Raw genomic sequence first — 16,935 nt, 5'->3', positions numbered from 1 at the left:
AAGATAAAAAAAAAAAGTGTTAAACAACAAAATCGTCTCATTTTTAATAATCTTCAGGTTAGCCTATTTTTCCCTCGGGTAAAACTGATAAGGAGACAAATTACATCAAAGTAAACTTAAATTGTATAGTAAATAAAATGCGGCGCTTTCAGACGTGAAGAGTCAGACTATTATCTAGTTTAATCAAGCTATTTTAAATACAGTCATCAAACTTTATCTCTTTTAATGTATCACAGAAAGCCCGCTGTGCCTGAAATACTAATCTCAGGGCACAAAAACACAGACAAAGTGACGAAGCTCCACTTCCGCTCTCTGAGTTGGCGCGGAACTTGTGTCCGACTAGAGAAACAACAGGTCGATAACAACTTTACAACCGGAGGAAACTTCAAACTTATCCACTGACTGGTGATAAATTCAAACTCTGGAGACGAATAACATCCGAAATAATTTCTTGGTATGTTATTTTTTCGACTTCGTCTAAGTAACTAATTTATTTTGGAGGCATATTTGTTATGTTGCAAGCTAACTTCTCTGAATACACCTCACAATGGTAGGAGTGACATGTTACTGTTTTATTGTTCTATAGAAACCACAGCCGTGAGATAGTTTGCTGTTGATGTCTTCATTAATTAGCTCCGAGGTTTTTCTTCAATGAAGTCATATTTGCGGAGCGCATAGAACAGAAAAATCCTTTATTGTCCAATTCAGTAAACCAGGCGTATCAGCAGGAAGTTGGAGGTAAATGTAATCATGCACATTTTAGCTAAGGTAAGGATTGTAATAACAGAAAAATAATAAGAAGAAAGAGTATTGTACATTTAGAAATCATTACCTAAACACAAGTCGGAGCAGAAACATTCCTAATGTTCCAAATATGTGTTTATTATAAATAATAAAAAAATAGAAAAGGTAGTTATGTACCAATCAACAAACAATAACTGAATGTATCTGATCCAGCTCTGTAGTTATAATAGAGGGAGTTTTCAGATAGTTTTTTAATACCAAGGACTATGACACATAAAGTAGAGGAAAAATATTTCTTGCTTTTGTATTTTTTGATATTAGCACTTTGAAATCCATCAGAAAAGGAAAGAATAACTTGTATGAGTTATTGAACTCAAAATCATGCATCAGACTGCATGTTGGCTGATGCGTTTATAGATCCAGTTTAGGGGAAATAGGCTGACTATTAATTACAAATTAATCTCTTTGAATAAAACACACAACGCGATGTTCTTTTTTCTACCCAGGCTTCTGGATTCATCAGGTTGGCTGATGGTGCATAAACCCATTCAGGATGAACTGTGAGCTTTTGGCAACATGCAGCGCTCTGGGTTACCTAGAGGGAGACAGTTATCACAAGGAACCTGACTGTTTGGGTGAGAAACTAATTTACGCAAACATCTAACAAAATGGGCATTCTCTGATTTCGATCGGCTTTCCTTAAACTTTTCCCCCTGTGGTACAGAGAGCGTTAAAGACCTGATCCGCTATTTACGTCATGAAGATGACACTCGTGATGTTCGGCAGCAGCTCGGCGACAGCCAGATTGTTCAAAACGATCTCCTTCCAATTATCGTTCAGTACAGACAAGACAAAACCTTGTTTGACGCCTGCATCAGGTATGACTCTCTACAAAGCTTTACTGGTATGGTAATATGTATATTTGTTTACAGTGTATTGGTTCGCACAGAATTGTGACGTTGGAATGGTTTTTATGCTGTTGTCTCGTTTCAGGCTCATGGTTAACCTCACCCAGCCTGCCATGCTGTGTTTTGGTAAAATCCCAGATGATCCAGTGTTCAGGCAACACTTCATGCAAGTCACATCTCATTTGCAGGCCTATAAAGAGGTATTTTTTATAACATTGTGTTGTAAACTCTGAGTACATTGTCTCAGCTTCTGTTTACTAAGTAAACCTCAGTAATTTGAATTCCTAGGTTTTAGTCTTTACTATATTTTTGCACTTTGCTTCTGTTTCAAGGCTTTTGCCAGTGAGAAGGTGTTTGGGATTTTAAGTGAGACTTTGTACAACCTACTTCAACTGGTAAGTCAGTGATTTTTTTTTTTGCATAAGTTTTCATACAAATTGAAAATCAAAATTTTTATCTCATAATAACCACAAACTTCAGTGGTTTTGTGTAAAAGACCAACACAAAGTAGTACACATCTGTGAGGTCCAAGAAAAACACATTATTTTCTGTTTTTATATAAATAAAAAGCTGAAAAGCGTAACAAACATTCAGATGGAAGAAGAGTCAACTTTTGTCTAATTTATTTTTGACAAAAGTGAACAAACAGCATCACAAAAGCCAAAAAACACAGCAGACATGCATCTCCCCAAGCTTTGAACATTTCACAAAGCAATATGTGGTCCATAATGTGGTAGTGGAAGAATTAATGCTACCAAGACATGACTGTCTTCTTAAACCGACAGACTAAACAAGGAGAAGTTTAATCTAATGGGAAAATAATCTGAGATAAATCCAGGATTAGACTGGTTCCTCTACCAGGATGACAACGACCATAAAAATACAGTTAGAGCTGGAATGTTTTACGAATTCATGTGCTACTTTGAATTGATCTGTCATATAAAATCACAATAAAAAAACACTGAAGCTTCTATTTGTAGCTTGGCAGAAAGCAGAAAAAGTTAGTGGAAGGTAAAAACTCTTGCAAGGCTTTAAAATGCAAACGTTTTTGTATTTTCAATACTAAGACAGTTCCGTTTTGTGTTGGTTTTCACTGCTTGTCTTGCTGCACCTTCATTCATCCAGGATTGGGAACAAAGACAGGACGAGGACAACCTGCTGATCGAGAGGATTTTACTGCTGGTCAGAAACGTTCTTCATGTGCCAGCAGATCCCTGTGAAGAGAAGGTTTGACTGATAACAGATCCTTTACTCCTTATCTCACCGTTCCTCTCTTTTCTAACTGGTGGTCGTCTCTCTGCTGGCAGAAGGTGGATGATGACGCCAGCGTACATGACCGGGTGTTGTGGGCCGTTCACATGAGCGGTTTTGACGACCTGGTCAAGTTTCTGGCGTCTGCCCAGAGCGAGCAGCAGTGGAGCATGCACGTGCTGGAAATTATCTCCCTCATGTTCAGAGACCAGGTGAGGCGTTGAAAGCCTTTCCGCCTTTCATTCATGGACCTGCAGACGAGCTCAATATGATGCGTTTGAATTTTTCAGACTCCCGAAGCGTTGGTGAGCGCCGGTCACGCTCGCTCCGCTGAGGAGAAGCAGAGAGACGCTCAGGAGCTGGAGGCGCTGAGGCAGAAGGAGCAGGCAGAGAAACGCTCTCGCACGCTGCAGAGAGGAACCAGGTAAAGACAAACTGATGAAACAACAGTAAAAGTATCCTGCAGTGATGCTCCAGGTGACTGAAAGTTGAGCAGGTTATTTCCCCGCTTTGTTAAATGCATTTCAATTGAAAACTTCTCTATTTCTTCATTCTCTAGATGAAGAGAATGAAACATTTGATGCTCTTCATTTTTAGTTTAGTATAAATCAGATTAGAATCAAACTCTTTGATGCATCAGTGGGAAGAACTTTCTAATCCCTTCATTTTAAATTGGATTTAAAACATCTGCCTCCATTTAAGATCTTTCAGGACATTTACCAAACAAACATTTCATTGTCAGTGTTTGCTGTCTGACTTTTAAGGACTGAAATAAAACCGGAAAGCAATGGCCTGAAATATATTACTATGTTTAGTGAATGTATATAATTTGTTTCCATTTTTAAATTAATTTATGGACATTAATTCCCTTTCTGATAATATGATGATTTATTAAGAGGCACTATGGTTTATCTTCATGCACTTGTAGAAATAACATTAAGATTCATTAAACACAATCAGTTACTTGTATGCAAAAACAATAATTTATATCTTTAAGTCTTAGTTAATGTATTTTCCATGATGACATTCAGGTGGTACAGCACAGGATATTATTTACTTGTGATAAAATTGTTGAGGATTGTGACATTGATTACAATAAACCTTTAATTTCCAGACACTTTGCTTGGTTTACCATATTCCAAGGATCTTTAGATATACTGCAGCACATATTTTTCATGAGTTGAGAGTTTTGTGTTGCTGTTTCTTCCAGACATTCTCGCTTTGGGGGATCTTTTGTGGTTCAAGGCCTGAAAGCAATCGGGGAGAAGGACGTGATCTATCACCGAAATCTAAACAATGTGAGTCACCAACCATACAAGCCCTCTCCTCTGCAACGAGATGAGAAGCGAGCAGCAGCTCATGTCTTTGGTTTTGATTTTGCAGTTCAAATGTTATACTCACGACCTGGGAAAAGCAGTGAGGCGTGTTCCTAAGAGAAACCAGCAGGCCCAGGACTGCAGGGACAAACGGCGCTCGGCGCTAAACGTTCGGCTCTTCCTGCGCGAGTTCTGCGTGGACTTCCTGGAGAACTGCTACAACCGACTCATGTACCTCGTTAAGGTCAGTGATGTACTGTACAGTAGATGTTTCATTGATGCATGTTTCACTTCCACATGATGGTGACACAGTTAATACCTGTGGTGAACCGAGAAACTTTTAACTTGTTTGGAGAACAGTAGAGTTGTGTTATTCGTTTCTCATGTATTTCTTTGCTCACTTACGTCTTTGCGGTTTTTTCTGGTATTTAACCACTATGAAAATATCTGCTGTAAGAGTGTTTATTTTGTTTTGTTACTTATTTATATATTTTGGAAATTTACAATTTATGCATTAAAACTGGATTGAAATTGACCAAAAATATCTGAAAATCTGAGTTTGGGAAAGTGTGATATTAATAAAAATGTACAGACAAGCAAGTTTTTTTTTTATAAATGTAAATTTATTATCATTCTGCTTTTAAGTGTAGAATTATTGTAAACCTTTTTTTTAACAGTGAAATGTTGTTTTACTAAGAGCACAGCATTCTCTTTTTTTGTTTGCTGCTGCAATTAAATTACAAATAAAACATGAAAAAATTGTGATTTCTGAACAGAAATATACACATTTACTTTCGCTTGATTTTATTTTAAATAAAACATTTTAATGATTCACACTATTATTTATATTTCTATCTATTCCAGGAAAGTCTAATCCGCGAACAAACGCAGCAACACGACGAGACCTATTACCTCTGGGCGCTCAGCTTCTTCATGGCCTTCAACCGTGGCAACGGTTTCCATGCCGACCTCGTCTCAGAGACCATGTCTGTTCGTACATTTCACTTCATTGAACGCAACATTACCAATTACTATGAAATGTTGCTAACGGACCGCAAAGAGGCGACATCCTGGTCCCGCAGGTAAAATCAGCTGGACGGATCGCAAAAAGGACAAATTCATGAGGAATAATCAGATTTTTTTCTGACATGTTCAAACCTCTTGTTGTTTTCAGGATGCATCTCGCTCTAAAGGCGTATCAGGAACTTCTGCTAACTGTGAACGAAATGGACCGCTCTGCCGATGAAGGCATCCGTCAGAGCTCTAATGTCATTAAAAGTGAGATGTTATATAAAAAATAAGTCAAATTAGGAGGGCAGGTGTACAAGCACACATTTTTTAAAATCACAATAGATCATTTATATTTACATTTAGATATAGCGTACTTTTCTTACAACTTTTTATAGCACAGAGTACTTTATAAAAATTAGAAGCGAGCTTCCACTCTGCCAAAAACCAAAATAATAACAAGAAGCTAAAATGCACTGAATTATGTGTAAATGTGTCATTGTAGACCAGATAAAATGCTATTATTTTTATCGACATTGTAGCACATATGAATATGTCCAAAATAAAACTAGAACAATTATTAAAATATTTCTAAAACTAATCAAATTAACATCAGCTAAAATTATACATCATTGTTAATTGTATTTAAATTAAACAAACATAAAATAAATCAAATATAAATATATTATTTCTCATCTAAAACCTAATTTAAAAGTCAACTGACAGCAAATGTGTTATTAACTTCTTCTTTCTGAGTTTATGGATGTTATATAAAAAATAAATTATTCTAGTTTTTGTGTTCAAGGAAAATCTTAAAATTAGTGAAGACTGTTAATTTGAATGAATAACAATGTAAAGCTCAGTATTTATTATGGAAGATAGCACAATTATACATAATTGGGCTGAACTCTTAACACAAGATGAATTGCTTTAAATTTGGCCTTTACTATGTGTGAAATATGCATCAACCGTCTTTGGTGGGGTATCATTTAGAGCAGTGGTCCCCAACCTGTTTAGTACCGCGGACCGGTTAAGACTTCGCAAATTTTCTGCGGACCGGGGGGAAGGGGGTGCGCGTCTGGAAAAGAAAGGCCGATGCTGCTTGTGGGCTCAATGTTGCCGCGCAAGACGTAACCGACAGAATCCAGTTAAAGGATTTTCAAAAGAAAAGATCCTCCAGACTCAATACATAACACGGAAATATTTAATTATTTCTTGCACGGCCCGGTACCAATTGGTCAGCAGAGCGGTACCGGTCCGCGGCCCGGGGGTTGGGGACCACTGATTTAGAGCACCTTTGCTTCGTAAAGACATAAGACAGGGTCAGGTGAATTTGTGGCAGTGGTCTACAGTTAAAACTGTAGAAAAAAAGCTAAATTAATACATTTTTAAAACTTGGAAGCATTCTCAGCCTTGCTTTGTATTTTATTGTTTACTGATATCTGAAATCTCCTCATAAAGGCAACATCTTCTACCTGATGGAGTACAGAGAGATTTTTCTGACCTTGCTGAGGAAATACGACGAAACCAAGCAGCCTCACTCCTACCTTAAAGACCTGGTGGAGTCAACGCATCTCTTCTTACGAATGCTGGAGCGCTTCTGCAAAGGCCGGAAGAACTTAATCGTTCAGGTGAGTTGTTCTCTGTTCCTGGTGGTTTTCTGGATAGCTTGGAGCGTCTTTGAGGTGTTAATGTTTTCATCCTTCATGTCTTCAGAGGAAGAAGGTCAGGCGGAAGAAGTCTCAAGGTCAAAAGAAGCAGCCGGCTCAGGAGTCGAGTCCAGAAGTGCTGGAGGAAACTTGGAAGATTGTTGAGGAAGAGCTGAGGGCGACTGAGTTTCAGGTTGGTGCCAGAACTGGCCTCCAGGGGGAGAAATCCAGTTTTCTGACAAAATGAGCCACTCAACATGTTAGCTAAGTTTTGTCCTCTGGTTTTAGGTGTCGGCATCGTTGACTGAAAGCATTGTGCCTTTTGATGCTGCATCAGAAACGCCTCTGGAGGAGCAGCGAACTGAGGCCATGGTTCGGGTGCAGGACGCTCTGCTGGCCCGACTGGGACCTGAAGCTCTGGCGCTGCTGCGGGCCGCCAGGTCTGGACCACATCCATGTTTCACCAGCCATGTTCCAATTAACTGATCTACAACTCAGTCTTTGAAGCAAACTTTAACTAAATTCATTTTAAAGTGACATAAAAACAAGCAGCAAGTTGTTATATTTAAAACTTCAAATAATCTAAATAAACTGTTCATCCTTCACGATCACAAATTTTGCTGGACGATAAATTGTTCCAATAATTATTGCATTAAGTTACAATTTGGTTATTGAGAGAGGATTTTTGAAGTGCTATATTGATAATATATTTCCTTTATTTAATCAGGTAAACCCCGTTGAGATCTAGATCTCATTTTCAAGAGGGACCTGAAAATAATAATAGCATAATGAAGCAAGTTTGTGCTTTCAAAGATCAATAGAATTTAATTTTGTAAAAAGAAAAAATCTCTTTACATGATATTTGAAATATCCAAAGTAAAACACAACAGAAGCCATAAATAAAATGGATTATGAAGTTTCTGTAAACAAAATTGCCCTTCAAAAGATATTAAATCATCAGAGTGGAAATTATCAGGTTCATTTTTAATTTCTCATGTGATTAATTGATTATTGCAACAGACTTAGTTATCAGAATATTATTTACATTTTCTTTTCAACCAGAAAGGCATCCATTTATGTAACTGAGTGTATTTTCCTGCCTCGTTCAGGGAAGTATGGCCAGATGGAGATGTGTTTGGTTCATCTGATGTTGAACCAGAAGAAGAACTGGATCTTCTTAAACAGATCTTCCAGGCCAACCTGCCAAGTGAGCCTTTAACGACATGTTCACCCCCGTTTTCACCTGTACTCTTATTTTAATTTGACAACTTTTGTTCTTGTGCGTCAGGGCCTCCTCCTGAGACGATTGCTGAGGACGATGATGAAGGAGCAGAATTGGAAGAGGAGGAACTAGAATCTGTCCAGCTTTCTGAAAAAGAGTTCAATATCCTAGACTTTATCAAAAGGTGAGGAACGGATCAAAGTTTCTTCTTTACGCTGAATTTAAGGCTGCCTTCAATCTGCTTCAAAAAAGCAATAAAACCTTATTTTGTGAACATCAAGAGTACAGTAGTTCCTTACTGGAGTAAAGTATTCCTGATTTACTCTGCCTGGCTCAAGCTGGCATCTTAAACCTCAACTAAAGGAGGCCCAGACAATGTGTGCATTCAACCCACATAGAGTGTATCTTTTTATTTGGCTTCAGAAAGACATTTCAAGGTCTTGGTTAGAAGATTTCACCTCTTCTGTTTGCTGTTACAGGTTTGCCAACCCCAGCATCGTGCGTTCGTATCTTCTCCTCTTGAAATCCTACTCGAAGAACACGCCTCACACAAACCACTGCGTCGCTCGGATGCTGCACCGCCTGGCCGTCGACCTCAAGATGGACGCTCTGCTTTTCCAGCTGTCAGTCTTCCACCTTTTCAACAAAATCCTGAATGATCCCGCCGCAGACGCTTACAAGGTGCAGTAATTTAATTAAATTCTTTTTTGTTTCTTTCTTTCTTTTACTTTTTTCCTTCTTTTTTGCTTCCTTCTTTACTTTTTCTTTTCCCTTTTTTGTTTGTTCTTTGTTTCTTTCTTCCACTTATCCTTTCTTTCATTCTTTACTCCCCTCCTTACTCCTGCATACATTTTCTCTTCTTCTTACATTTCTTTTTTCTTTCCTCACTATGCACTCCCTTACATTATTCTTTCCTTTGTCCTTCCTTTTGTCCTTTTATCTTTCCCTTGTGTCCTTCAGTTTTTATTCTTATTCTTCCTTCCATCCATCCATCCATCCATCCATCCATCCATCCATCCATCCATCCATCCATCCATCCATGTTCAGTTTGTGAAGCCTTCCTATTGCAGAAATATCAGCCATCAATCCACAGTGAACTTTAATATTTGATATAATATAATTAATATAAAGGACTGAAGCCTCTGCATAGTTCAGTCTGGAGTGAATCTCTGGGAATCCTGGATATGAAGCCGATCGTAGATCATATTCTGGTGTCTAATCTTTTCTCCTTTCCCTTCACAGGAACTGGTGACCTTTGCCAAGTTCGTGCTGAAGCGCTTCTTCGCAGTGGCAGCTCAGAACAACAAGGCTTACGTTGAGCTGCTCTTCTGGAAAAACGTGGGCGCTGTGCGTGAGATGACCGAAGGCTACACTAAAGATGGGTGTGTGCTCTGCTTTGTTTGCATTTATGAAGTGTGTGCCTAATCTGATGCAACTATTAATCCCTAATCTAACGAGTAATCTGTCATTGTAATGAAATATTTCAGAGAGGGAAAGAAGCCATCTTGGACTGAAGAGGAGGAAGAGGAGCTGCGAAGGCTCTACATGGAGCATCTTGACTCTGAAGGTTTACTTTTTTGCAGCTCAAACATTTTTTAATCGGTTTGTCGTCTTGAAAATGACCAGACCAGGCTGACCTCTGAACTTTAACCCCTGACTGTTAATTTTTTGCGTATAGTGCCAGACATCGTGGAGACGGTCATCCAGTTGCTAAGCAACAGCAACCGCACACGGCGGCAGGTGGTGACCCAGCTGGTGCACATGGGTCTGGTGGACAATGCTAAAGAACTGAAGAAACAAAAGTATGCAGTCGGATTTATTTCTATCAAAAAGTGTGTGTAGAAAAACTCAGAAAGCTTTTTTATCGTTTTTTTTTTAAAGGAAGGGCACTCAGATCGTTTTGTGGACTGAGGAGCAGGAGCAGGAGCTGGAGATGCTGTTTGAGGAGTACAAAGACTCTGATGGTATTTGGAGGCTTCGTTCTCATCACTATGCAAACTGTTTGATTTCCCGCTGCCTGTCTGTGTTTTCTGTAGCAGTTCCTATCTGGGATTCGGCTTTGACAGGTGAATGATTTTAAAGTGATTGTGTTGGCACAGATGTTCTGGGTGACATCATGAAGAAGCTCACAGCCAAGCGCTCTCGAGCACGCGTTGTGGACAAGCTGCTGAGTATGGGCTTGGTGTCCGAGAGGCGCCAACTTCACAAGAAGAGAAGCCGCAGCTCTCACGGAAAAAGCTCCTGGAAGAGCTCCGGAAAGGACATGGTAGGTTTTCTTAGGTCTGCTTTCTAAAGGTTTTTTAAAAGAAATCATCTACCAGAAGCTCACTGACTGTATCTTCTATGCAACACATTCCTGTTTGTATGAGCCTTAAGTCCAGTTATGTACAGTACAGACCAAACGTTTGGACACACCTTTCTAATTCAATGGGTTTTCTTTATTTTCATGACTATTTATAAGGCAAGAAATCCCACTTATTAACCTGACAGGGCACACCTATGAAGTGAAAACCATTTCAGGTGACTACCTCTTGAAGCTCATCAAGAAAATGCAGAGTGTGTGCAAAGCAGTAATCACAGCAAAAGGTTGCTACTTTGAAGGAACTAGAATATAAGGGGTATTTTCAGTTGTTTTACACTTTTTTGTTTAGTGCATATTTCCACATGTGTTATTCATAGTTTTGATGCCTTCAGTGTGAATCTACAATGTCAGTAGTCATGAAAATAAAGGAAACTCATTGAATTAAAAGGTGTGTCCAAACTTTTGGTCTGTACTGTATTTTATTATTAAATGCTTAATTTGTTTTGCAGACTGAGGAAGACTTCTTGGCTGAACTAACTCAAGGCCTTGCAGATGAAGCTGCGGATGAAGACGACGAAGATGAAACCGAGGATGAGTCTGCGGATAGTGAGGAAGATGAAAATGAGAGAGAAATACCACAACCTGTTAGAAAAAGGAGACAAGACTTTAACCTGACAGCCGAGCGCAGAGCAGACATCAGGTCCATGGTAAAGGCTCTGCAGCAAGAAGGTAAGATTAAAGCTGCCCATCGTTTTTTTTATTTTTAAGGTTTTCCCATGTTTTTTTTCTTCAAGTAATGATTAAAACATAATATAATAAATTAGTGTAGCATAGAAAATTGATTATGTTTCTTCAGCTGAAGTCTGAATTGTCATATTTTGTCTTATCAAAGGTTTGTCTGGACCGCTGTTGTGGCTGCAGAACAGTTTAAACAAGACAGCAATAGATAGAAATGACGATTGTGAGTATGACTGATTATTCAGACGGATTGTTCTCATTAAATCTTGCAACATTCATGAAAAAAGTTCATTTACTTAATGCTGCTGCTGCCGCCCTGTTTCCTTCCCTTAGGTCCGTCCCAGCCGGTTCCACTTGGCCCTTTCTCAGAGGAAAATGAAGACGCCATGGAGAACAGGAACTTCCTGAAGCTGCTGAGCAAACTGGGAATCAGGCCACCTGAAAATGAACAGGTGGGTTCACATGTACAGTGATTGTTCATTATTAGAAACTTTACTGTTTCAGCCAGTAATTATGTAGTTTCTTTTTTGTTCTATTTTCTGTTATTTATGTTGTCATACAGTAAATAAATTTAAATTGCAATAATGAATTTGCCTCTTGCATAATAATGGCTGGAAATAGGAATTAGTTGATGGATGGATTTTTCTAGTTTATCTGCTTTTGCTTTATTTAATGCATAAGTAAATAAGTTATAACAACTAAATAAATTATTTGAATATGTATTTTTTTATTTAAAAAATACATTCATTCAACATTAGTTTATATTTACATCTTTTTAAATTAATAAATGAGTAAATTCAGGGTTTTCTCAGGAAAATTTGCTAAGCCCTTTGCTCAGGGCGCCAGGGCGTTCATCCAGCGGTCTGCTGTGTTTTTGATTTAAAATTTGTTTAATTTGACAGGAAATTTTAACATATCACTTGATAATTATGTGTTATTGGAAGACTGGAAGATTAATACCTAAACACCAACTAGAAAATCTTTTTAAAAAACTAAAATAAATCAATAAACAATGCTTAGCCTGATGGAGACACAAGTAAAACCTGAAATATATAACTGCTCCCAAAGAAATGAATTAATTAAGTATTTTAGTCATTGAAAAATAATATCAATTATTAAATAAATGCAATTGTTTTTTTTCTAAATTCTGTTTAAGTATTTAGAAATTTATGTCCATTTTTTAAAAATGTGCTTCACATCATTTCTATCTTTTTTCTGTCTTTCTTTTTTTTGTAATTAGGAAACTTTCTGGAGGATTCCAGAAAACATCAGCACATCTCAGCTTTGCAGTGTGGCTGCAGCATTGACCCCTGGAGAGGACGAACCTGAACACTCAGAGGAGCAGCAAGGGCCCAGAGAGTCACCAGAAGAACCACAGGAGCAGGCCGAGGAGGAAGAGGAGGACGATGAAGAGAGGGAACAGAGAGCTCAGGCTCTGAGAGCTCTGCTGCTGGCACGCAGCAGGAAGAGCCACTCTGTAGAGGATGCAGGTACAGATGGCGGATCCGTCCTCGACTCGGTTTTGCGTCGTTTCTAACACGACGCAAAACCTCCATGGCCGTTTGATTTGTCTCGTTTAACTGTGCATGTTGTGGCTGAGGAAAATCAACTTTAAGCTGCAACACAAAACCACAGAGTTAAATATAACTATGCAAATCGACTCTGTTCCCCCGGAGAGGTGGCAGATTAAAATAAAGGTAAATCTAAAGCAGCAATTCTGATTAAGCGATCTTTAATGGCTCTATAAAAAAACTGCATCTAAATAAACGTCCCTCCAGAGTATTGGAGGTAAAAGCTCCCCGCTGGAGGTGTTTATTATATAAAAGAGGAAAAATCTTCCTAATTTCAAAGAAGTAGAACATTACACGTTCTCTCTAAGATCATCTGTCGATCATTTTGTTGCTTTGTGTTTTAGGTCTGGTGTCAGACTCGGCTCCTGCTGGTGAAGCAAACAGTCTAAGTGAGAGGTAGCTAATCACCATGACGGTACTTTTCATAAATAAGGTTTTTGAATGTTGTTCATTTTCACACATTTCGTTCTGATCCAACAGATCCCAGGAGAAGATGTCAACCAAAAGAAGCAGAAACAGGATATTGGATGATAATGATGATGATGGTGGTGATGGTGATGATGATGAAGAGGAGAAAGGTATTGGTGTTTCTGACGTTAATTTTCAACAAACAATATTTGCAGGAACAGCTAGTTATGGATTTTCTCATAGTTTTCTGAATATACTGAAGCAGTATATCCAACTGCAGTTGTTTTAATCCAAACTGAAGATGTTCAGTTAGAGAAAAGATGATGTAACACGTTTTACTCTTCTGATCAGACCAATTAATAGAATCCATGTTATTACTTTAATTTGTCCAAGCTGCAACATTTGAGTAAAGCACCCCTAATTTATTTTTATTTTTTACAGAAAATGATTCTTCCAAGGCCATGGATGTTGATACAAATAAGGATGCAGATTCCGACACGGAGGATTTCTCTGCTCCCGTGAAGCGGAGGAGGAAGATGGCCGTAATAGACGATGAAGAAGACGAAGATTAGTGAAAGTCTTTAATGGACCACATATAGGCAGGTCCCTCATGTTACTTAGAGGGGATTCAGTCCTCTGGAGGCCCAAACAGCAGACCAGATTATTGGAATCCCAAACAGCTTGTTTATGATGTAAATATATATATATATATATATATATATTATGTGAACCTGTAATTCATGGTAAAACTTTAGAGAATTTGGTTGTTTCAGCTTTTTATAGTTATAATTCCCTGTTCTCTGTCATTGTAACTTCTTAGAGTTAATCGTTCTCTGTAAAATTGTTTCAAATTCAGTTATCTTTAAAAGTTTTCCCACAGCTAAAAGTGCTTCTTTTCACATGTACAATTTTATGCGTCTGTAAAACTGTTAAATAAAACAACTTATCAGAATAAAAAAGCCGCTCTGCTTCTCACATTGTGCGACACAGAATTTGAACACTAGGAGGCAGAAATGTTTGCCCCTTTTTCCATTTCAGTGCATGATTTAAGAACAACTTTGTCTCAACTATACGCTGTATCAATAAATTAAGTGTATTCCTGAGTTGTTTAATAAAAAATTTCATTTTGCAGATAAAAAGTTTTAAATAAAAGCAGAGCAGAAATCAAATAGCTTCAAAGTAATTTTTTTTTCTGCAACCTCTGCTAGATTTTCTTCTATTTTTTTGCCTCACATGTCTGCAGTCACCACGCAGTGTTGTCAGTTTTCCTTCTGGGTCGGAGGCGGTGTGTTGTCGTCACATCTGGACTGCATTAGTGACTTCCTGTCACAACATCTGCTCTGCCCCTGATTCAAAGGAGACCTGGAAATGGTGTTATTAGACGAGCACAGTAATGAGTGGGGTAATGAATTCACATGGCTGGCCGTATATCACTTGTTCTGTATTGGGAAGGTTTCAGAGTTTAATAAATATGGTGACTCGTCCTGTGTGAACAGAAATGCTGCAAGCTGGATTTTCCACGTGGAAAAAAAAAAGGCTTTTAAAGGTCGTAAAGTCCAACTTCTACTGAACAGATTTATAGATTAGGTGAGTTCTGAGAGCAATTAGTTGCACTGGATTTAATTTAGGGGTAAAATGTTAAAGATGGAGGAAAAGATGCATACCATACTCAGATTTTTTTAACTGGAAAACAATTATTGTAGTTGTAAGAAAATGTTTGAGGGATAAAGAGGACATTACAAACTAAATGTTTTTGTTTGTTTGGTTTCTTTTGAGCAATTTTAGACCATTAGCCTTTACAGGAGTCCATTAAAAAACTGTTGAGAAATCAATCATAATGTTGCAGTTAAAGTGATTTTACATGTGGGCAGCAAAACACTGGAAGGCACTTGTTATTTCAAGTCAAAGCAGAGGTTACATGAACTAGGCCACATAGAAATGCCACGTTGCCTTGGGTTAGTTCTCAGGGAACCGTGCCAGGTTTTTCATTTAACAGGTAGAGAATTTATTACTAAACAATAATTTGCCTTCTCCAGAATAGGAATGGAAATTTCCCTTTACTGTCTTGGATTTCGTAAAGAGTTTCATGTTGAAACACACCTTAAAGTCACGCTCATACTTTCCATCTGTCTGGTTTCTGACAGACGCAGCAATCTAATTAATACTGAACTGCTTAGCATGAGGAACTTATCTCTTAAAAATGAAGATTAGAAAATTATATGGGAGTAATATTTTCTTGAATACTGTAATAAGAGATTTTGTTTACTAATAAATCCAAAGTAAAATACAGTTAAAGGAATTTGCATATCCACTTTTAAATAGTTAATTAACTACTTATGTGAATGGTTAATACTTAATAAACTATACATTGGCAGGTATAGAGCATTGTTTAAATGATTAGACAGGACTAAAACACACATTTTCTTGCCAAATAGTAATTATAACTCAGCTTTTGAAAAGCCTTTTATAGCTCCTTTGTAACTGTTTATTACTGAATCATTAGGTGTTAAAGTTATAAGGAGAAACAGCATTATTGATTTATCTCATAAAAATATACCATAAACTGCTGAATACTGTCCAAAACTCATTAAGTAATGATATTGTGCAATCACATATTTAACATTTAAGATTAGATAATATACTAACTTCATGCATATGCTGAGCGAAGGAGCCACGCTGTTAGGTTTTATTCATCAGGTACCTTCATGAGGTTGTTTGTGAACTCGAACAACCACCTCCTGTGAGTCTGGCAGACGCTGCGAAGGAAAAGTGCTTCTACAGCCAATCCTTTCAGCTGCAGTTCATTTCTGATCGGACCAGTGCAATCTGTAGGGGGTCCTGTCTGCAGCTTTTTACTCACCGCACCCATCAAAAGACAAGCTTTAATACACAACATAATAAAATAGCATTGATTAAAATGTCCAGCTTTGAATTCCAAATCCTGTATTATTGACCCAACGTGACTCTTATTGAGACTGACTGAAGTGAGTTTTATAAATGAGGCCCTTATTAAAAGAGTGCTGATTGCCAAATGCCGTCATTTGTTCATAATGCTGTTGCATAATGAACAAATGGGGGCGAAGCACATGGCTTTCCCCGAAAATGCAGGCTCATGAATCATTTTAAAGACAATTGAATCCTACTAAGAGCTTAGATGTTTTCAAACTTTCACTCACTATGCCATCTAACTGATTAAATCAATGTTTTGAAAAGCTGTTAGCTTCAAAGACACAGATAAGACGCTGATTACCCAAACTGTGTTTGGGATCTTTTTAGTCTTTGTTGTCAGATTATAGCCTGCCAAGACAGAGATCTTAATTATCAGAAAGTGTAATTGTTAAGCTACTAACCCAGCGTCATCCTCTGTATTTAAATTCATCTAGTCGAAGCAATCTTCCTCAGAGTGATCCTAAGCCATAATAAACAATGACTTAGGGCCCCAATGACAGTTATGACACAAATCAGTTTAGCAAATGTTTGAGTAACACATCTGTATCACTCATCCATCCTCTCTTAAATGTTTTTGCAGAATTGTGGCCTTTTTTTGACAGTCACCAGACAGGAAATGGGCAGAAAGAGAAGGGGGAACGACATGCAGTAAAAGTCTCAAGGTTGGGGATGGAACCCAAGATGGCCGTGTTGATCACTATAACTCCTGTCTTGGCTGTACAGGCAATCGTAGTCAAGGAAGATGAATTGGGCTTCCAGCTAATAATGTGTCAAGTAGATTTGCACCTAAGTATTTCAGCTACCTAAACTGCATTTTCTGTCGCTTATTTAAAATATGTATGAATCCGCGAATAATGAATCTTGAGAAG

General features: G+C 38.0%; 1 protein-coding gene across 1 annotated transcript; it reads left to right on the top strand.

Annotated features, from left to right (window-relative positions):
* The first annotated feature begins 326 nt into the window (after nt 1–326).
* On the top strand, nt 327–14,286 carry timeless (timeless circadian clock). The gene is made up of 30 exons (XM_032549634.1): nt 327–454; nt 1,251–1,379; nt 1,469–1,622; nt 1,738–1,852; nt 1,985–2,047; nt 2,778–2,879; nt 2,960–3,115; nt 3,194–3,327; nt 4,114–4,201; nt 4,287–4,463; nt 5,084–5,301; nt 5,394–5,497; nt 6,689–6,858; nt 6,944–7,069; nt 7,165–7,316; nt 7,986–8,083; nt 8,165–8,282; nt 8,578–8,779; nt 9,341–9,480; nt 9,586–9,665; nt 9,777–9,900; nt 9,980–10,062; nt 10,198–10,364; nt 10,910–11,129; nt 11,293–11,361; nt 11,472–11,590; nt 12,379–12,628; nt 13,054–13,105; nt 13,190–13,287; nt 13,559–14,286. Exons 2-30 carry the CDS (start codon nt 1,298–1,300, stop codon nt 13,687–13,689), a joined length of 3,792 nt encoding a protein of 1,263 aa, XP_032405525.1. The 5' UTR covers nt 327–454; nt 1,251–1,297; the 3' UTR covers nt 13,690–14,286.
* Nucleotides 14,287–16,935: the final 2,649 nt, after the last annotated feature.

The sequence above is a fragment of the Xiphophorus hellerii genome, chromosome 20 (assembly GCF_003331165.1).
Source record: "Xiphophorus hellerii strain 12219 chromosome 20, Xiphophorus_hellerii-4.1, whole genome shotgun sequence".
Lineage (NCBI taxonomy): Eukaryota > Metazoa > Chordata > Actinopteri > Cyprinodontiformes > Poeciliidae > Xiphophorus > Xiphophorus hellerii.
This window is presented reverse-complemented; position numbering and strand designations above follow the sequence as displayed.

Excerpts from the sequence above, each read along its gene's own strand:
- timeless (XM_032549634.1), top strand. The coding sequence starts at position 1,298 with ATGAACTGTGAGCTTTTGGCAACATGCAGCGCTCTGGGTTACCTAGAG. Across the intron at positions 1,380-1,468 it reads CAAGGAACCTGACTGTTTGG|AGAGCGTTAAAGACCTGATC; the intron begins GTGAGAAACTAA and ends CCTGTGGTACAG. Across the intron at positions 6,859-6,943 it reads GGAAGAACTTAATCGTTCAG|AGGAAGAAGGTCAGGCGGAA; the intron begins GTGAGTTGTTCT and ends TCATGTCTTCAG.